Raw genomic sequence first — 22,379 nt, forward strand, 5'->3', positions numbered from 1 at the left:
TTAATTGTTCTGACCTGGAGTTTTGTGATTTGCAAATTTATTTTACTACGTTGAGTCAGTAATAAGTGGGCTTTTCTTCTTAATATGTTTTTCTTTTCTTTTTGTATGTGTTCTCTTGCTGTCTCTCTCCCCCGGCACCTCTTCTTGCAGCTGTGTAATGGGGGCTCCGTCACCGAGCTTGTCAAAAGTCTACTCAGGTGTGGCCAGCGGCTGGATGAAGCAGCGATCTCATACATCTTATATGGGGCCCTCTTGGTAAGGACGTCCATCAAGCTGGGGGCAGAGGGAGCAATTTGTCATTGGTTGGCTCCCCATTGCATATTAACAAGGGGAAACTGCCCTATAATATGCAAGGTGTAATAGGGAGGTGTAGCCAAATGTGGACTTTGATTAGATTTTTAATAGTAGGGTAGCTGTTTAAAAATAACCATGCAAATTTTCCTTTTCTCTTTCCTGTTGTTTGGTGGCGGTGGGACACCGTGCAGGGCCTTCAGCATTTGCACAATAACCGAATCATCCACCGTGATGTCAAGGGGAATAATATTCTTCTGACAACAGAAGGAGGAGTTAAGCTCGTTGACTTTGGTAATGACTGCTTGTCGTTTGTTTTCTTGATGTGTGCAGTTTAGCCAAGGGCAACAATTTATTGCAGTCTCAGAAGACTGGGGCCTCTCTTCTACGCCATAGGCTGAGGGCCTTTCCAGTCACACACAGGCTGGAGAATGGGGGGTCGTTCACCACATGGATCACCCTAGGAGATGCTGTTTGTTAATCTATTTTCAGCTTTAGAAGCAATTTTTAATTTTTTTAATTTTTATTATTTTATTTTATTTGTTTTTTTTCTAATTAGTTTCTGCTTTATAACAAAGTGAATCAGTCATACATATACATCTGTTCCCACATCCCTTCTCTCTTGCGTCTCCCTCCCTCCCACCCTCCTTATCCCACCCCTCCAGGCGGTCACAAAGCACGGAGCTGATCTCCCTGTGCTATGCGGCTGTAGAAGCAATTTTTTAAAAAGAGAATATAAAAGCGTTTCAAAAGAAGAATTCGAGGGAAAAACTTTGGTTTTCTGGGAAGGATTTCACATCTCAGGGCAATTGTCTATAATTTACATTTTGTCTATTCTTTTTTGCATATGAAAAGAGAAAGCAGTTTGGTCTTTCAAATGATTTTCTGTAGCCTTAGGCATACTTATTCCCAGTGAGCAGAAGGTAAAATAGTCCTTTGGGTCTGAAAGCTAACATCCCTTTAAATTGTGATTATTGCTGCTACATGTGAGGCTGGTTGAACTGGAAACATTAACAGGAAATGGAAGTGTGAAAGGAAACGCAGAGCAATATCACCTAAGGCCAGAGAACTATTAAATATCTGCTTGTGACACTCCTGTGTTGATAGTCACAAACCAACAAACCATTTGGTTTTCCTTTTTAAGTTTATCGAATGGTTTAGTCTTCTAAACAGGTTCAACAACAATTAGTACCTCAGCATGATTGTTATAAATAATGAGAAACCATTTACAGAAGCACTTTTTAAAATGTTCTTTATCATTGTCAGCGTAGTAGGAGAAAAGATTGATGATTTTGAATATTCATTGTTTTATTGGTAAGAAAGAATTCAGTGTTAAAATGTATCAGTGAATCATTTGCTCAGAAGAAATTACTCAAAAATAAATGAATTACACTAAGTATATTGGTTTATTTAGTAAAAAGCAAAGAAAAATTGCAGAGGGTTTAAATAGAATTTAAAGAGCCCTCTTTGGCTTCCTAATAAAGAATAAGGAATGAAAGCAGTTAGCACAACAACTACCCTGAGAAAACAACCCATGGTCCTTGGCAAATCTATGCCTAATGTTTTAAAGGTATGTTCTTTGCTGATGAGCATATGTATTCAGATTTCTAAGTTCTTATCAACATCATTAGTGGCCACCATTGTTATTCTCTTAAGGGCTGCATTAGATTTTGCTTGGTATAAAAGAATACCTTTTATTTGTAAAATACTTTACAATTTATAAATCATTTTCACAGTTGTTCCATTTTTTTAAAAATTTACTTATTTTATTTATTTTTGGCTGCATTGGGTCTTCATTGCTGATTTTATTTATTTTTGGCTGCATTGGGTCTTCGTTGCTGCGTGCAGGCTTTTTCTAGTTGCAGCGAGCGGGGGCTACTCTCCGTTGTGGTGCGCGGGCTTCTCATTGCAGTGGCTTCTTGTGTGGAGCACGGGATCTAGGTGCGTGGGCTTTGGTAGTTGTGGCTCGCGGGCTCGGTAGTTGTGGCTCACGGGCTCTAGAGCGCAGGCTCAGTAGTTGTGGCGCATGGGCTTAGTTGCTCTGCGGCATGTGGGATCTTCCCGGACCAGGGCTCGAACCCGTGTCCCCTGTATTGGCAGGCGGATTCTTATCCACTGCACCACCAGGGAAGCCCCCACAGTTGTTCTCTTACTTGGTATTTAAGAAGAACTCTTTGTGATAGGTGTGATGAGTAGCATTATCCCCAATTTGAAGGTAAGAAAACAGGCTCAGAGTGAGGTTGTCTGCTTGAGGTCATACAATTAGGAAAAGACATAATTGAGAAGGGAAACAGGTCTTATGACTCCTAATCCAGTGTACCTTTACATCCATTATGGCATAAAGAGGAGGGCTGGCTTAAGACTATGACAAAGTACATTGGAATTATATTAAAATTCAGATCCTCAACGTTGAGCCCTAGATAATAATATTATTAGTCAATTTCTTTTTCTATTTGACAAATGTATTTTTCATGTCAGATTTCCAGCCTTCTAGGTAAGATAAGGCACTGAAAACTTTTTACGTCTACACTGATGCTCTATTATAGATAATACATGCCAATTTTCTTCCTCCATCACATGAAACACCATTTTAAGAAAGATATCACCTGAAATATTTTGGAAGTATAGTAGGAAGGTATTTTGGGTTGATCCTAGTTCTTGATGTTTTCTTTTGATTCCAATTTTGCAGCAGTATGGTAGAAATGCTCGATTTAGATAGATATGTGCTCCCACACAGCGGTTGGCAAACTACAGCCTGTGAACCGAATCTGACCTGCCTCCTGTTTTTGTACGGCCTGTGAACTAAGAATGGTTTTTACATTTTTAAATGGTTGGGAAAAAATCAAAAGAAAAATATCTTATGACCGTTAAAACTATGCATCCATAAATGAATTTTTGTGGAAACACAGCTACACTCATTTGCTTCTGTGTTGTCTATGCTGCTTTTACATTACAATGGCAGAGTTGAGTAGCTGTGACAGAGCCTTAGGCTCGCAAAGCCTAAGATATTTACTGTCTGACCCTTTATGGAAGAAGTTTGCCAGCCCCTGGTCTAGCATCATCTTCTGCTCACTGCTGAATTGTGACACCCTTTTCTTATAGGCGTCTCAGCTCAACTCACCAGTACACGTCTGCGGAGAAACACGTCTGTCGGCACCCCATTCTGGATGGCCCCTGAGGTAAGCAGAGGGCAACTCTTTCTTTGTATTTGCTGAGAGCCTTGGTACTATGCCTTTTTATGGGGAGGTCACACACTTCACAGAACTTTCAGGAAGAAGAAAATCCTTTTTCCTCATTGAGCTGTGAGGGTTCTGGTTTGGTGAGTGATAATGATGACAAACCAGAACTTAATTTCAGAAAATCGGGATTAAGTCACAGCTGGCCCACAGAATACCTTCATGCAGTTAGAAAAAGGTGCCCCCTCCAGAAGATGCAGCCCTCTACAAGGGTCCTGGCTTGACAGGTTCATCCAGCCATTGTGTAAATTAGAAAAAGTCACCTTCCCTGGATAGATGCAGCCCCAGTGACACATGGCTTGGTGAAGAGACAGATTTCAGCTCCAGCTGGCTTACAGAACTATATGCCATAGTCCTGGTGGTTTTTTTGTTACCAGATACATAGCAACTTCTCTTGTGTACTTTTTTGGCTCTGTAGTAAAACCTGGGATTTCGCCCTAATTTAGTACTGGCATTACCACAGAATCCTCTATGAAATGACACATATAGAAGTTTTGGGAATCTTCGGGCTAGTTACCGCATACCCAGAAACAGAGGCACTGTACAGCTTTGCTTGTCAGGTCAGCATGTTAATTCCACAGCACTCTGGCCTGAGAGCAGCTCTCTTGGATCAAGCAAATGGGTTCTTTTAATACGAGGACTCGGCAGTCATCTCCTTAGAGGTCTTTCCATCTCCATCCTGTCCCTGGGCTTTCCTTCCTCTGTGTGACTGCCAAGGTGGTCTCCTAACACAGTAATCGGCTTACGCCAGTATGCTCAAATTTATTCTATCTCAATGGCCTTCTCTTTCATACTTGGATAATGGACAGACCCATTTTAGAGAAAAAGAAAATCCCTGCAGATTCCAGTGTTTACTTAAATCTTAAATTGATTTTAAAAACCATGAAACTAGACACACACTTACTTAGTCATTTATATTTGTAATGCTATAAAACCAAAAGGGAAAAAAATGTATTATGAAAAAATTACAAAGCCAGCAGTGTTCAAGTAAACAGCTTTAATTTAATGAGACAAATGACATTGTTTTGTGAAACTCAGTTGTCCTTTGCAATGTGAATATGTTTCAGAGCATGACGGCATGGATTATTTTGAGTTATTTTGTCAACCTTACTACCGCATACCATGTGGTGACCCAGTTTTCCCACCACTTTACTCAGCGAGAGTGATCTGTTTGTTTAAACAGCATCTCCTTTGGCCTCTAACTGGCACATCTCTGTTGGCTTAGTGCCGGCTTAATAATAAACATAAATATGGGCACTGAAATTGTGTGGCAATTAGCCATCCAGATGATCTGGAACATGTTTTTACTGCAACTTCTCCCATTTTATTATTATTAATAAACTATCATTGAAACAAAAGCAAAAACATAAAAATTTTCATAGGGACCTCATGAACCCCACTTTGAGAAACACTGTCGGACAAAGTCAAGATTCCATTGAATGGGGAACAAAGCCCTTCATATTCTACCTTCTGTACTGTCCAGCCTCATTTCAGGTTACTTTTCCCCAAATTACTTGTTTTTAATGCCTCAACAGAAGTGAACGACAGGTAATTCTCCAAATCTATCCTTATGTGTCATTCCTTTAAACCTTTCCATATATATTGTTACATCATCTGGGATGGCCCTCAGAACTCTGGAACATTCCTCCTCAATCTTCAAGTCTCAGCGCAAATGCAACTCCCCTAGGAAGCCTTCCCTCATCCTTGACCAACTAAGGTTCTTCTTCCTGAGTTTCCACTGCAGCCTTTACACCTTCCATTAGAAAACCATGACCATTGTATTGTATTGGGTTGGCCAAAAGGTTTGTTCCGTTTTTTCCTTAAGATGGCTCTAGTAACACTTAGTTGTCTTTAAGTTCATTCAAAACAATTTTGTTAGATTGTATTGTGACAGCTGTCATTTCAGTGTGCATTTAAGAAAAACTTATCAAAATTGGTGAATTTTTGTGTAGCCATTTTAATATTGAAGATGGAAGAAAAAATGCAACACTTTTGGCATATTATGCTTTATTATTTCAAGAAAGGTAAAAATGCAACTGAAATGCAAAAAAAAGATTTGTGCAGTGTATGGAGAAGGTGCTGTGACTGATTGAACGTGTCAAAGGTGGTTTGCAAAGTTTCGTGCTGGAGATTTCTCACTGGACAATGCTCCACAGTCGGGTAGACCAGTTGAAGTTGACAGCGATCAAATTGAGACATTAATTGAGAACAATCAGTGTTATACCACACAGGAGATAACTGACATACTCAAAATATCCAAATCAAGAAATGAAAATCATTTGTACCAACTTGGTTATGTTCATTGCTTTGATGTTTGGGTTTCATATAAGTTAAGCAAAAAAACCCCTTCTTGACTATATTTCCGTGTGCGATTCTCTACTTAAACATAATGAAAACGTTCCATTTTTAAAACAAATTGTGACAGACGATGAAAAATGGATACTGTACAATAACGTAGAATGGAAGAGATTGTGGAGCAAGTGAAATGAACCACCACCAACCACACCAAAGGCCGATCTTCATCTAAAGAAGGTGACGTTGTGTATATGGTGGGATTGGAAGGGAGTCCTCTATTATGAGCTCCTTCTGGAAAACCAAATGGTTAATTCCAACAAGTACTGCTCCCAGTTAGACCAACTGAAAGCAGCACTTCAGTGAAAAGCATCCGGAATGAGTCAACAGAAAATACATAATCTTCCATTGGGGTAATGCAAGACTGCATGTTTCTTTGATGACCAGGCAAAAACCATTACAGCTTGGCTGGGAAGTTTTGATTCATCTGCCATATTCACCAGATATTGCACCTTCAGATTTCCATTTATTTTGGTCTTTACAAAATTCTCTTAATGGAGAAAATTTCATTTCCCTGGAAGACTGTAAAGGGCACCTGGAAGAATTCTTTGTTCAAAAAGATAAAAAGTTTTGGGAAGATGGAATGATGAATTTGCCTGAAAAATGGCAGAAAGTAGTGGAATAAAACATTGAATACGTTGTTCAATAAAGTTCTTGGTGAAAATGAAAAATGTGTCTTTTATTTTTACTTAAAAACCAAAGTCACTTTTTGGCCAACCCAACAGTTGTTGGTAAGCAGGTCTCCCAACTGGACTCTAAACTCTGGCAGGGACTTGGGATGCCCAGCTCTCGGTGTAGTGCTTGATACAGGCTAGATGCTCAATAAGCATCTGTTGGATGAATGAATACATCGGTAAAAAAGTCAAAGGAGAAGATGAATTTGGAGGGTAGTTTGAGGAGGGCTTTAAAACTATTGGTATTCACAAATTTCTCTGTAGATTTTGATTAATTTATTATTAAAGGAAAGCATAACAGGCCACTCAACTAATATTTAGTGTGGCATAACTCAGAAGATGGTGTTCCCGTTACAATCCGCGGCAAGTTGGTGTTCCCAGAACCACAAAATGCAAATAAGAGCAACCTGCTCTTGGCTTTGTACATTTCTCATGAGGTGTTTGTGACTTTTCAGTTTCAGCTGGGTTGAAGAAAATATGTGGAGTGTTTCTATTTACGGGCAGTTTAGTGGTCCATGGTGAGCTTCTGTTGCCCAGATTGCCTGAAACTGGTTCCCTTCTCATCAGGGAAAAGCCAGTGTTGCATTTTGCCTGCTGTAGTGGATAAATTGAGGAGTAGGCAGATTATGGGGCGGAGACCTTGACAGTGCCTCTCAGGAGCAAGTGCCCAGTTGCTCTGTGTATGACTCAGAGATTCTCTCAGGATGTGTGCTTGCATCCAAGATGCTTTGGGACCAGGCTGCAGTTCTTGAGACTCAGTCCTACACAAACCTCACATTTTTATTTTTCAAATGGAGAATTACTCTTTCCAACAAAGAGTCTTTTAAGAGTGTCCACAGGAATAATCTTCCATTTGTCAGTTCAATTCAACAAACTTTAAAAAAAATTTTTATCTTACTGAAATATAGCTGATTTACAATGTTGTGTTAATTTCTGCTATATAGCAGTGATTCAGTTATATATATACATATATATATATATATATATATATATATATATATATTCTTTTTCACATTCCTTTCCGTTATGGTTTATCACAGGATACTGAACACAGTTCCCTGTGCTATACAGTACGTCCTTGTTGTATATCCATTCTATATATAATAGTTTGCATCTGCTAATCCCAAACTCCCAATCCATCCCTCCCTCATCCCTTCTCCCCTTCGGCAACCACAAGTCTGTTCTCTATATCTGTGAGTCTGTTTCTGTTTTGGAGATAAGTTCGTTTGTGTCATATTTTAGATTCCATATATAAGTGATATCATATGGTATTTGTCTTTCTCTGTCTGACTCACTTTGCTTAGTATGATAATCTCTAGGTCCATCCATGTTGCTGCAAATGGCGTTATTTCATTATTTTTTATGGCTAAGTAGCATTCCATTCAATAAACATTGATACTCTCTTCCGTGAGCCAGGCTTTGGGTAAGACGAGTCCTTGAAAGTATAATCAGTAGTAGTTCAAATGGACATTGTCTTCGTATGGTGGCCTGCATAGTATATTGATCCTAATATGCTTTCACTTCTGCTTGTGTGAATAAGTGGTATTTAGATTAAATATGACAGCAATGTATGCAATGCCAATGCCAGTGGAATAAAACCATTGCATGCCACCAGTGCTTTTATTTTGAAAATGCAGCAGAATGACCCTTGATCCTATTTTATTTTTGAGAAATTGAACCAAATTATTCTTTTCCCATTTGTATTTCCATTTTGATTTCACCAGCCTAACTACAATATTTAATTCAAATAGGCTATGCTTCAAACCAGGTAGCTAATGGAATGTGACCAGATCACCGTCAAACTTTGACACGCAGTCCAAACAGCAGTTCACCGGGGCAGCTTGAAGCTGCAGCATGAACTGACTATCACATTCACAACAGTCTCCACTTATCTCCTCTTGCCATCTCATGTGGACACTCATAAAGTTGAAAGATGCTGGGTAAAAACAGTATCAACTCAGCAGTGTAGGAGAAGAAAAATTTTAGGGGGTGCGCTTAGTGTGATAGTACTTTGAAACAGTGCTACTGGGGAAATATTGGCTGGCATACTAAGAGTTAATCTAAAAGTCAAGGTCAGTACAGTTTTTTACAAACTGAGTACGTCAGTAGCATACTATGACTCGGGAAGATGATTTTAAGAGGGAAAGAAAGATGCTCAACATAGAAACTGTATTTAACAGATTACCCTGAGCAAAATGACTTCAGCAATAGGAAATGAAGTTTCTCCTGTGAGTACAGAGGTAGATGGTTCCAGACTTTGTTGATTCAGCAGCTCAGTAAAGCCATCAGAAACCCAGGTTCTTAGATTTCCCTGACTGTGACTGCTGCAAGTTGCATGGCTTCATTGTTAGGGACAGACCTGGAGGCGGTTAGGACAACATCGTCTGTGAGTGTCTGAGGGGCAGCAGGGGCCCCAGTATTCCAGCAGCCACCAGTGAAAGCGCCCGTGGTACAATCCAACAGACACCCCCTTTACTCCCTTGGGGCTGCCCTTGGCCAGCTAACAAGTTGAAGTGGGTTCTCCTCCTGTCCTGGGATCAAAGCCGTGGCCACTCCATACTGGTTTCCTAGGGCTGCCATACAAAGTAGCTCAAACTGGGTGGTTTAAAACAACAGAAATTTATTATCTCACGGTTCTGGAGGTTAGAAGTCCAAGCAAGGTGTTAGCAGGGCATGCTCCCTTTGAAGCCTCTAGGATCATTCCTTGCCTCTTCCTAGCTTCTGGTGGTTTGCTGGCAATCTTTGGCGTTCTTTGGCTAGCAGCTCCGTATCTCTAATATCTGTCTTTGTAATCACATTGCGTTCTCCCTGTTTGTCTGTCTTCACATGGCCATCATGTTGTAAGGACACCAGTCATATTGGATTAGCGAGCCACCTACTTCAGTATGACCTCACCTTAACTAATTACATCTGCAACAACCCTATTTCCAGATAATTTCACATTCTGAGCTCCTGGGGGCTAGCACCTTAACATATCTTTTTTTTTTTTGGAGGACACGATTCAACCTATAACAACCCTCCAAATACTTAACATCCCTCCTCTGTAGTAAATAATTCAGATTTCCAAGGTAATCAGTCAGTCATTTGCAACCTACAGGTCCTCATGTTACAGGCGCTAGCTTAGTTGAAGAGCTCAGCTTTGCCTGTCTGCGCGCACACACACACACACACACACACACTGATCTCTCTCAGCCTTAGGTGTTTGAGGCAAACACAGTTCTTTCTCTATGTGCTAGAATGTACCATATGTTCTTCTGGACATACCATAACAAACTGCCTTCTCACGTGAGCCCTCAGTACCTTGAAAATTTTGTGCTGTCCTACCTGCTCTCTGGCCAAGCATTTTTGGATTATCTCCTGAGATGTTTGGCTCAGGTCACTTCCCTCAACCTTCTGTTGACATCGAGCCTCTGGTCTCCCTCCCTGCCTGTGACATTGGCTTGTATCTCAGACATATATATATGTTAACACAGTCCTCCCTTTACCCATGTTTATTGCCTCTTTTCTCCTTCCCTCTCTCCTGATAGCCAGTTTCTTATAAGAATAGAATAATAACATCCCAGATCTGCATAGAACTTTTACAAATATTATTCTTAAGTGCTCACTACCTGTGAGGATGCCAGTTAGGCACGATGACATTGATTTTATAGACAAGGAATCCAAGGCTCTGCCAGTCTAAGTGCCCAGGGACACTGGGTGGGTAGGTGGGTAACAGTGACTGGAGTCTTTGTGTTGTGACTCAGTGAACTAAGGCACGTGCAATACAACCCATGCCCACTGTCAGTATTGGTATTGCTTGGCTAGTATTTCCATCTAACACGTACCAGATTAATATCCTGGTCTATAGCAAAAAAGGGATACAAGCCTAACATATTTATTTATAGTGATGGCAGGGGGTTAGGGGTAGTTGATCCTTAATCTACCTTTCCCACCATCACATGTAGTGAAGAATTAAACTGAATATTTATAAATGACTGAAACCCAAGAAGAGTAACCAACATCATCATTATTGTTTTTGTTGAGGATATTTGTAGTCTCTGTTAAAATAACGCCTTACAGGTAGCTGGGATGCACTGGTGTGACCATGCTGATTGTTAAAATATTGAAATACTTCTGTTCTAGATGGTAAGTGGCTGCCATCCAGAACCCCTTGAGTGCTCCTTGGCCACGAGAGGTGCCTGTCTCTTTCCCTGGGACACCCAGATTTTCTAATGGTCCAGCAACTCCAGGGGGTAATGTCTGGCGAGAGGGGACCTCAGGGACCAGTTTCAGTGCCGTGTGCAGCTGATTGTCAGATAGTTTGAATATTCCACCTACTAAGCAAGTATACAGTGGGAAGGAAACTTTCACCTACTGAGGACTCACCCACTAATGCACCGGGACTGGGATGGGTGCTTTTTTTTTTTTTTTTTTTTTTAAACTAAGTACCTAAGGTGTCATATACTGTATGCCCAGTAAGTCATTTAGTTTTCTTTTTTTTAAAATCTATTTATTTAATATATTTATTTTTGGCTGCATTGGGTCTTCGTTGCTGCACGGGCTTTTCTCTAGTTGAGGTGAGCGGGGGCTACTCTTGGTTGCGGGGCACAGGCTTCTCATTGCAGTGACTTCTCTTGTTGTGGAGCACGGGCTCTAGGCACACGGGCTTCAGTAGTTGTGGCTCGAGGGCTCTGGAGCACAGGCTCAGTAGTTGTGGCGCACGGGCTTAGTTGCTCTGCGGCATGTGGGATCTTCCTGGACCAGGGCTCAAACCCGTGTCCCCGGCATTGGATTCTTAACCACTGTGCGACCAGGGAAGCCCCGGGTGCTTTTTTAATACATTATTTTATTTCATTCTCACAACAGCTCTCTAGAGTAGATATTATTTTCTTCATTTTACCACTGAGGAAAATGAGGCTCAAAGAGGGGTAGGAGGTATTGTGCCCAAATTCACATATCTGGTAAATACTGGAGCTGTTTGGCTTTTCAGAGCGCATGGGAATCCAAGTTACATTTTACAGGTGAAGAAACTAAGGCAGGGAGAGGATACTATTCATGCTAGTTCAGAGCAGACTTGCCCCCAGAATTCAGGTTTCCTAGCCCACCAGCCTTGTATTCTTCTGCTTCAGTGTGTTCATATGAGATGTACAGTGTGGAAAGTGTGTGCTGAGTCAGCTCCTACAACAAAGCCATGCAGAGATGGAGTGGTGGTGGAGACACATCATTTTAAAAGACATACATGAAGGACCTATCACCTGTAACGTATAGGTTGACTAAACTTTGCCATCCCACCAATGAGAGAAGCAGCCTATATATTAAGGATCCAGTTTACTTGGAATCTTCCTAAAATAACCAAAGGTCTGTTTCTGTATTAGAAAGCAGACTTGTGGATAAAATAAATATTTGCTTCTTTAAAAAAAATTTTTTTTCATTTTTACTTCCATCTGCTAATTGTTGCAAACAAGAGCTAATCAGCTGAGTGGAAAAACAGATGTGTTGCGACAGCTCCAAAAATGGGTCTCTCTCTTCCTGGCAAGGGGTTGACTGGGGACGGTTGCCATAACAACTGGCTTACACCAATGCAGAAATATCGCAGGCTTTTTGCAACCACTCTTGCCTTCGTCAATTATGCCGTTCCTAGCTAAATGATACAATAATGCTATTTCCTTTGGCACTGCCAGGAATAGAAATGACAAAAGAGATATTTTGTGTTGAAGGGCTGAGAAAGCCATAAACCACTACAGAGCTGAAATATTATTGTTGTCATTATTACCATTTTGTTCCCTAAGCTCTAGCTAATGGGTTTGGTACCTAATAAGAATTAATAGCATCTGTTGAGTGCTTACTATGTGCCAGGCACTAAGTGCTTTGTATGAATTAATTCATTTGTAATCCTTACAATAACCCCATAAAGTTACTGCTATTACTAGTCCAGTGTTTTAGAGAAAGTAAATAAGTCACAGAAAGTACTGTTCTTGTCCTTGGACAGGTTGTTAGGTGATGCCACCAGGATTTTAACCCAGGTATTTAGCTCCAAAATCCTCCCTCTTAGCCACTATACTAGAGTATATTTTAGGAAGATTCCTTCCTATTTTAGGAAGATTCCAAGTAAACTGGATCCTTAATATATAGGCTGCTTCTCTCATTGGTGGGATGGCAAAGTTTAGTCAACCTATACGTTACAGGTGATAGGTCCTTCATGTATGTCTTTTAAAATGATGTGTCTCCACCACCACTCCATCTAGTATAATGGCTAAGCAAACCATTTAATTGCAACCACCAGTGTACCAGGTAAGATGAATATCTTTTTTTTCCAATTTAAAAATTATTTTAGATAAAAATTATACTTCCTAATATGTTGAGGAAAGTGCAGTATTTCAACATGACACTAGAAACCAATGTAATTAATGCCCAAGGGAAGGATCTGGAAAAATAAAATAACAAAGTTCTTCAGAATAGAATTTAGGAGATTTGGATTTTAAATAGTTACAGCTCTGCCACTCATTTTTAAAAAGCGATTGTGGTTCAGTTATTTTAATATGGCTTCACATTTGGTAGAAGAGATAAGAGAACAAATTTTGGAGTCAGATAGACCTGGGAGCAAATCCTAGATACCCTGCTTACCCACCTGATCACTGACCAACAGCGTCAGAGGACAAAATGAAACGATGTACTGAAAGCGCTTGCTGCAGTACCCAGCATAGTAAGCGCTTTAAAAATGGTGGTGCCTATTGCCTGAGCCCAGCCCTCCCCATCCTGTTCTCAGCTGGAAGGAGACTGGCCTGGGTAGTCTCTGCCTCCTAGGTCCCTTCTGTGTCTCAGAGAACATTTATGGTTTCCAGGGGGAAGAGCCTCTTCCAGCTCTCACATTCCGTGCCTCTGGTATTAGTCAGATAAGGAAGGTGGGATCTCTCCAGATCTCAATAAGGGTGAAACAATGGCAATGGCGAGACCTTTAGGGTCTGATTTTACCTGACTCTGTTCTAAAAGGCTGAGGATTCTTGGGATCCCATCTGCCAGTTACTTCACTGTGAGGAATGTAGGCTTTGGTTGCTCAACAGGTTCAAGTGAGGGGTTTAGAACCTTGGATCCTTGGCTGAAAGAACTGTGTGTCTTCCCCCAAGACATTCACCTCTGAGATTCTGTAGCCATTTGTGTTCCCTGGTTCCCTCCAGATTCCTGTGTCAGTCTCTAAGAAGCAGGGATTCCCTCCCTTCTCATTCTGGGGCTGACCCTGCCTGCATTCCCAAAGTGGTCCTGCCTTCAGGGGGCCTGGAGCACAACCCAGGCACCTGGGGCTCCGGCGGGTAAAGGGCCCAGAGCAAGGGCAGAGTGACTGGTGCAGCCCTGGATTGTACCCTCAGCTTCAGTGATAGCTCCCCTCTCAGCTGGAGCTCTGTGGGGTTGAGTCATATGTCATCTGTCAGTGTGGAGGTGGGGGGCTGGCCCTGGAGGTGACGGTGACTTGTTACACTCCTCCTGGCGGGTCTAAATGTAGGACCCCATCTGAGGCCTCAGCTCCCAGATGTGCAGAAGCACGTGAGCCCAGAGCAGAGGCCTCATATCCCCCCTTCCCCATCCTGCCTTCTGCTCAGTACTAAGTAAGATGTTTCAAAGTAATAGCCTCTGTGAGCATTTGGAACTTTCCAGGCTGTCCTCCCACCCCTCTCTGGGGAGGTGAGAAGGGCAAGACACCTGCTGTTTCCCCTTCTTCATCCACCAAAGAGGAAGAACTGTTCCTGCAGGGGCTGAAGAAATGTCAGAGCCCGCCTCTGCTCTTCCTGGACTCTGAGGCTCAAATCACCCGGTGGCTACCCTCTGGTCAGTGTTTCCACTGCCCTGCCCAGGGCATAGGGGCTCAGCCCCAAGAAAGGGAAAGGGAGTTCACGGCTAGGCCAACGCTGCATCGGCTCCTCTGTCCGACGGTCCTTGAGCTGTCGGAGGAAAGAAAAGGGAGGCGGGCAGTCAGCATTAGGAATGGGACCCAGAGGAGCCTTGGGGTGGAGATGAAGCAGGAGCAGGTAGGGGTGTGCAGACTTGTAGTTATGGTGCTCTGTTATGGCCCAGCTTTTCCCCACACCTTCTTTTTTTTTTTTTTCCCTCCCTTTTGCATCTCCCTCCCAACCTCCCTATCCCACCCCTCCAGGCGGTCACAAAGCACCGAGCTGATCTCCCTGTGCTATGCGGCTGCTTCCCACTAGCTATCTACCTTACGTTTGGTAGTGTATATATGTCCATGCCACTCTTTCACTTTGTCACAGCTTACCCTTCCCCCTCCCCATATCCTCAAGTCCATTCTCTAGTAGGTCTGTGTCTTTATTCCTGTCTTACCCCTAGGTTCTTCATGACATTTTTTTTTCTTAAATTCCATATATATGTGTTAGCATACAGTATTTGTCTTTCTCTTTCTGACTTACTTCACTCTGTATGACAGACTCTAGGTCTATCCACCTCATTACAAATAGCTCAATTTCATTTCTTTTTATGGCTGAGTAATATTCCATTGTATATATGTGCCACATCTTCTTTATCCATTCATCCGATGATGGACACTTAGGTTGTTTCCATCTCCGGGCTATTGTAAATAGGGCTGCTATGAACATTTTGGTACATGTCTCTTTTTGAATTATGGTTTTCTCAGGGTATATGCCCAGTAGTGGGATTGCTGGGTCATATGGTAGTTCTATTTGTAGTTTTTTAAGGAACCTCCATACCGTTCTCCATAGTGGCTGTACCAATTCACATTCCCACCAGCAGTGCAAGAGTGTTCCCTTTTCTCCACACCCTCTCCAGCATTTATTGTTTCTAGATTTTTTGATGATGGCCATTTTGACTGGTGTGAGATGATATCTCATTGTAGTTTTGATTTGCATTTCTCTAATGAGTAAAGATGTTGAGCATCCTTTCATGTGTTTGTTGGCAGTCTGTATATCTTCTGTGGAGAAATGTCTGTTTAGGTCTTCTGCCCATTTTTGGATTGGGTTGTTTGTTTTTTTGTTATTGAGCTGCATGAGCTGCTTATAAATTTTGGAGACTAATCCTTTGTCAGTTGCTTCATTTGCAAATATCTTCTCCCATTCTGAGGGTTGTCTTTTGGTCTTGTTTATGGTTTCCTTTGCTGTGCAAAAGCTTTTAAGTTTCATTAGGTCCCATGTGTTTATTTTTGTCTTTATTTCCATTTCTCTAGGAGGTGGGTCAAAAAGGATCTTGCTGTGATTTATGTCATAGAGTGTTCTGCCTATGTTTTCCTCTAAGAGTTTGATAGTGTCTGGCCTTACATTTAGGTCTTTAATCCATTTTGAGCTTATTTTTGTCCCCACACCTTCTTTAAACGGTTAAAGGAAATCACTGTTTGGTAGGAATGTGTGACCTTCCCAAGGGCATTCTGGTTTGCCTGGTGACATCAGCCTGGGAGAGGACAGACCCAGAGACTACGTGCAGGTAGAGGGGTGTGCCCGTGCGGGAGCATTCAGGTATTCTGTTTGATTTGCTTCCCTTCCTGTTTTTCAGATGTACTGTGGAGGAGAACCCCCCCTCCCCAGTTAGTTTCTTGTCACGGGCTTATGCTTTGGTTCCGTTACCCACTAGCTGTATGACTTTGAGAAATTTCTTAGCCCATCCTAATCTGTTTCCTCACCTGGGGTAAGAATACCTGACTTAACAGCTGTAAAATGAACTGAATTATAGAGCTCCTACTCATTCTTTTTTTAACTGAACTCTGGTAGAATTGGAGCACTAGCTGACAAAGGAAAGGGGCAGTGGAAGGGAAAGTGAGGGGATGGGGGAAGGGAGAGGTGGCAGGAACTCCATCTGCTTACATGCTCAGAGTATGGTGTGGCTATGGCTTATGGAGCATGAAATCCCTTTGGCGATGGCTCAGCGTTCTGTGTACTATAATAATCCCCAGGAGATACTTCCCTCATGTGGGAACCATGGAGTTTGCTCCTGGTTTGGCCACGAACCAGCTCTGTGACTCTGGACAGGTCAGCTCTCCCCCAGCACCTTAGTTTCCTCCTCTGTGAAATAGGGGGGTTGACTTAATGAATCCTAGGATCCCTTTCAGCATCCATCTCTGATGTGGGGAAGCTGCTGGAGCCGGGGAGGGTGGTGGGATGATCCTGGGTCTCTAAGCAAATGTGTTCTTTTGGAGCCTTTGAGTACTAAGGACAGATACAAAAATTTGGGGTCGCTGATTTACCTTTCACAGGGGAGTTCTGTGATACTGGTCCTGAGTTTGAGAGCAGGGCTTACCATATAGTTAAGTATAAGTGATATGTTCCCAGGGCTTTGGGGAATTTAAGTGCAAAAATCAGTGTGTATGCTGGCCTCAAACCCAGAACAGTCCCCCTCTGCCCTCCACCAGCCATGGTGGGAAGTGGTGTTGTGTATGCGTGTTCTGTGTCTTTTTTTTTTAATTAATTAATTAATTAATTTTATTTATTTACTTTTGGCTGTGTTGGGTCTTCGTTGCTGCGCGCGGGCTTTCTCTAGTTGCGGTGTGCAGGCTTCTCACTGCGGTGGCTTCTCTTGTTGTGGAGCATGGGCTCTAGGTGCACGGGCTTCAGTAGTTGTGGCTCGCGGGCTTGAGAGCACAGGCTCAGTAGTTGTGGCGCACGGGCTTAGTTGCTCCGCGGCATGTGGGATCTTCCCGGACCAGGGATCGGACCCATGTCCCCTACATTGGCAGGCGGATTCTTAACCACTGCGCCACCAGGGAAGCCCTGAGTGTTTTTAATTTGAACTTTGTTTTATTTTTCTAAAGGCATACGCTGAATGTTACAATCCTGAGAAAAGACTTGTAGAACGTCATATTTTAATTAGAGACCTTTCTGAATTTCATAAGAACAGTATAATTTAAATTATTTCTGGCAGTTTCTCAGCATACAAAATATAGATTCAGTTCTAGTCTTGAGTTTTATGAATGAACTAAAAAAAAAGAAGAGAGAGAAAAAAAAACCCCATACATTTCAGTTCTTCTAGTCCACATCCTCTTATAGCAAAAAAGCTCAAATCTCAAATGTATCCTCCCTCAAAGTTATATTTCATCCAAGGGAAGAGATTTCATGTGCTTGTTCAGTATCTCAGCTTGTAACACTTTAAGATGTTTGTATGTAAAACTGATGAATAATATTTGCCACTGGAATATTTATAACTGCAATTTACAATTCCAGGGAAATTCCATTTTAGAAATCTTTTTGATCAATAACATTTATTAATTATGCTATGTGAACTATGTAAGCAAAATTAAGAATCCTATTTGCCTTCTTACCTCTCAGCCCATCTTATTTGCCATTCTATTGACTGTATTTTGGGGCTCAAGGTCAGCCAAAGATTAATAGCTTTAGGTTTATTTGCTTTGCCTCTTTGTGAGCTGAAATTTAGCTCTTGAGATAACAGCATTTTGCCTCTGTACTTGAGTGAAATTGTAGTCTTGACCTTTTGTTATAGTTTTGGATCACATGATCAATTCTAGTAAGATGAGAAATCAGATCATATAAAGCAAACCTAAGTGCATTTTTAATGACATTTAAAAATATTAGTGGAAAAATAAAATAGTCTGAATAACATCTATTGTTTTTTAAGTTTGGTAAATTATTTTTTATAAGAGCAAAACATTTTTCCTTATGGTGGATGGTGCTACTATAATATTATTTGCTTGAAAGTATTGGTTAAAAATCACATTATTGAAAGATTTCAGCACAGCAGCTCTTTGATATATCATTTGATAAATGGTTTAAGTTAAATAGGTTGGAGAAATCTAGGTTTTCTGAATGCAGGAGTTCGTACGTTGACTGTTTTTTGTCCCCTTTACATCCAGTTTAATACAGATGTTCTTTATAGATAATGAAGACTTTGAGATGAGGAGAAACTGTTCTCTAAGGTTCTTATAGCCCAAGTCTTTCTGCAAGAGGTAGAGGGTGGATCTTACCCCCTATCTTGGGAACTTTATCAGTAAGCCCTACTCTTGGTCTAGGCTGAAATGAAACTGTAATCATGGGTCATTTCATGGGATCGTGGTGGCCTGAGAAAGTGTAAGTACTAACTCTAGTCTGGTGCTTACAATGGAAAAGAATATGGTTGAGAAGAGAATTTCTTTAATTCTTTTTAAATTCATGCGACCCTAGTTTTACAACCAAGACAACACCTTTAACCTGTCACCTTGCTGATGAAGAATCCCCACAGCCAGTACATACCCCTGAGGAAGGAAACACACCCTTGAAGATCAAGGCAAACTTTCTAATACTTATTTACATTTTCAAGACAGAAAAACAGACAAAATTTGTTCTTTTTTGTTATAGAAATAATCCATATTCCCTGTAGACATTTTAGAAAATGCAAAAAGTTTTAAAGAAGTAAATAAATAAAATGGATATTACCCATACATCAGTGACCTAATGATATCTACTATTAACATTTTGGTGCCATAGAAAAAGCTGGGTAACCTGCATTTTCCTAAGCAGTGCTTCAGATAAGACCCATGAGGAAGGGATTGTTTAGTTTGCATAGGAAGAAGAGATACAGGGAGATTAAATAATTTGCTAAAGTTATCCAGTGAGGGGGTGGCAACCAAAATGAAGATGGCTTGCTCTGGGATTTTCTTGCACCATCCAGAGGTGCAAGTCTTTTCACGGTCCCAGAGCTTTTCACAGTTATTTTTCTCCAGCTCGTGGCTGAGGAAAGGGCCAGCCTCCTCAACAGAACTCAGGGGACCATGCCCGGGATGGATAAGGAGATGACATGTGTCAAAGCAGTTGCGTTATCAAGTTGTGGGTGCAGTTTTACCCTATAAACTCCTTTAGGAGAGGGGAGGAGGGAGTGACTGGGGAAGATTTAGAGTCTACAACTTTGGAACCCGTTAGCTTGAAGAAGGCTTACGAAGAACTGCCCTAACAAAGAAAGCTGACTGCTGGCCTTTGCTACAAAGACCAGTAGAGCTAAACTATAGTGAAAACTTATTTCTTGTCCTTGGTTCCCTCCAGAAAGAAGTTTTGGGCAGCCAAGGTGGTAATGACCAACATTTGGGAGGCTCAAGCCCACCTCTGGGTAAAATTGGCATTGAGCACTGAGGCTGTTAGTGCATAGATATTGCTAGTTATCCGAGTATTCGTGTCTTTCCCCTTCCTAAAATAAGCAGCAGTGTAGTCTAAACGTATCAGAAAAGCCATAAGTTTGCATTTCAAGGTAGGAACGTGGACATGCTCCATTAACCAGCATCCAAACAATTGCTCTGTCGCTGAAACTCATCTTCCTTAACGGAGGCATCGTCACAGCAACCAGCATCTTTTCATAGACCTTAAGACCTACAAAATACTGGCAATAAAATCCCCTCAAGGTTCCAGCCACCCAGTTCACACCCCAGAATGATCTACTGTTCCTAGGTAATTTGCATGGAGAGGTTAGTCTCTCAGTTTGAGATATCTTTTTGAGATAAGAAAGCCACTTATTTGGAAATCATTAAGTCATAGAATATTAGAGCTGGAAGGGATAGTAGAGATGATTCATCCCCACCTTGCCATCTTATAGATCTAGAAAGTGAGGTCACTATAACTAAAGAATCCTCAGCTCAAAGTTTTCACGGGACTTGCTCAAAGGGACCCAGCTGGTGAATAATGGAGTTCAGACTTTCTGATTCCAATCCAAAGATTTTTCAACAAAGCTTCTCTGATGAGTGCCACAAATTGATGTGGATGAGGAAGGAAGAAAGATAAGACATAATCCTTACCCTGGGTTACTTCTGTTTACTTCAGAGGTCACATTGATGAGATCCTAAGACTGGCCCCTTTAAAACCTAGAAGAAGTGATGAGGTTAATGATAGATTAACACCAAGTAGATAAAACTACTCATTAAAACTCAGAAACAGGGGACTTCCGGGTAAGACGGCGGAAGAGTAAGACGCGGAGATCACCTTCCTCCCCACGGATACACCAGAAATACAGCTACACGTGGAACAACTCCTACAGAACACCTACTGAACGCTGGCAGAAGACCCCAGACCTCCCAAAAGGCAAGAAACCCCCCACATACCTGGGTAGGGCAAAGCGGAGAGATCCCCACACAGGATCAGTGCCGAGCGGCACTCACCAGCCCGAGAGGCTTGTCTGCTCGCCCGCCGGGGCACGCAGCGCTGGAAGCTGAGGCTCGGGCTTCGGTCAGAGCGCAGGGAGAGGACTGGGGCTGGCGGCGAGAACTCAGCCTGAAGGGGGCTAATGTGCCACAGCTAGCCGGGAGGGAGTCCGGGAAAACTCTGGAGCTGCCGAAGAGGCAAGAGACTTTTTCTTCCCTCTTGGTTTCCTGGTGCGCGAGGAGAGGGGATTAAGAGCGCTGCTTAAAGGGGCTCTACAGACGGGCGCGAGTCGCGACTGAAAGCGCGGAGCCCAGAGACGGGCGTGGGACGCTGGGGCTGCTGCTGCTGCCGCCAAGAAGCCTGTGTGCGAGCACAGGTCACTGCCCACACCGCCCTTCCGGGAGCCTGTGCAGCCCGCCACTGCCGGGGTCCCGGGATCCAGGGGCGGCTTCCCTGGGAGAACGCACGGCGCACCTCGGGCTGGTGCAACGTCACGCCGACCTTTGCCGCTGCAGGCTCGCCCCGCACTCCGTGCCCCTCCCTCCCGCCCGGCCTGAGTGAGCCAGAGTCCCCGAAGAGGCTGCTCCTTTAACCCTGTCCTGCCTGAGCGAAGAACAGACGCCCTCCGGCGACCTACACGCAGAGGCGGGGCCAAATCCAAAGCTGAGACCCAGGAGCTGTGAGAACAAAGAAGAGAAAGGGAAACCTCTCCCAGCAGCCTCAGAAGCAGCGGATTAAAGCTCCACAATCAACTTGATGTACCCTGCATCTGTGGAATACATGAATAGACAACACATCATCCCAAATTGAGGAGCCCGGAGTCAGTGCTGTGCCTCTGAGGTGGGAGAACCAACTTCAGGACACTGGTCCACAAGAGACCTCCCAGCTCCACATAATATCAAACGGCGAAAATCTTCCAGAGATCTCCATCTCAACACCAGCACCCAGCTTCACTCAACGACCAGCAAGCTACAGTGCTGGACACCCTAAGCCAAACAACTAGCAAGACAGGAACACAACGCCACCCATTAGCAGAGAGGTGGCCTAAACTCATAAAAAGTCTGCAGACACCCCAAAACACACCACCAGACGTGGACCTGCCCACCAGAAAGACAAGATCCAGCCTCATCCACTAGAACACAGGCACTAGTCCCCTCCACCAGGAAGCCTACACAACCCACTAAACCAACCTTAGCCACTGGGGACAGACACCAAAAACAACGGGAACTACGAACCTGCAGCCTGCAAAAAGGAGACCCCAAACACAGTAACATAAGCAAAATGAAAAGACAGAAAAACACACAGCAGGAGAAGGAGCAAGATAAAAACCCACCAGATCTAACAAATGAAGAGGTAATAGGCAGTCTACCTGAAAAAGAATTCAGAATAATGATGGTAAAGATGATCCAAGATTCTATTTCCCAGATCCAAAATCTTGGAAATAGAATAGACAAAATGCAAGAAACAGTTAACAAGGACCTAGAAGAACTAAAGATGAATCAAGCATCGATTAAAAACACAATACATGGGGCCTCCCTGGTGGCGCAGTGGTTGAGAGTCCGCCTGCCGATGCAGGGGATGCGGGTTCGTGCCCCGGTCTGGGAGGATCCCATATGCCGCGGAGCGGCTGGGCCCGTGAGCCATGGCCGCTGGGCCTGCGCGTCCGGAGCCTGTGCTCCGCAACGGGAGAGGCCACAACAGTGAGAGGCCCGCATACCGCAAAAAGAAAAAAAAAAAAAAAAAAAAAAACACAATACATGAAATAAAAAATACTCTAGATG

General features: G+C 42.7%; 1 protein-coding gene across 1 annotated transcript in view; it reads left to right on the forward strand.

Moving 5' to 3' along the window:
• The window catches only part of MYO3B (myosin IIIB), a gene marked incomplete at both ends in the record, with an annotated part of 398,588 nt that overhangs the window by 12,228 nt on the left and 363,981 nt on the right, over positions 1 to 22,379 (forward strand). The window contains 3 exons of the mRNA XM_082630334.1: positions 151 to 255; positions 486 to 585; positions 3,394 to 3,470. Of these exons, the coding sequence (XP_082486460.1) occupies positions 151 to 255; positions 486 to 585; positions 3,394 to 3,470 (282 nt within the window). The remainder of the gene's footprint in view (positions 1 to 150; positions 256 to 485; positions 586 to 3,393; positions 3,471 to 22,379) is intronic.

This window comes from Mesoplodon mirus (genome assembly GCF_964341445.2).
Source record: "Mesoplodon mirus genome assembly, chromosome: 8".
NCBI classification, from domain to species: domain Eukaryota; kingdom Metazoa; phylum Chordata; class Mammalia; order Artiodactyla; family Ziphiidae; genus Mesoplodon; species Mesoplodon mirus.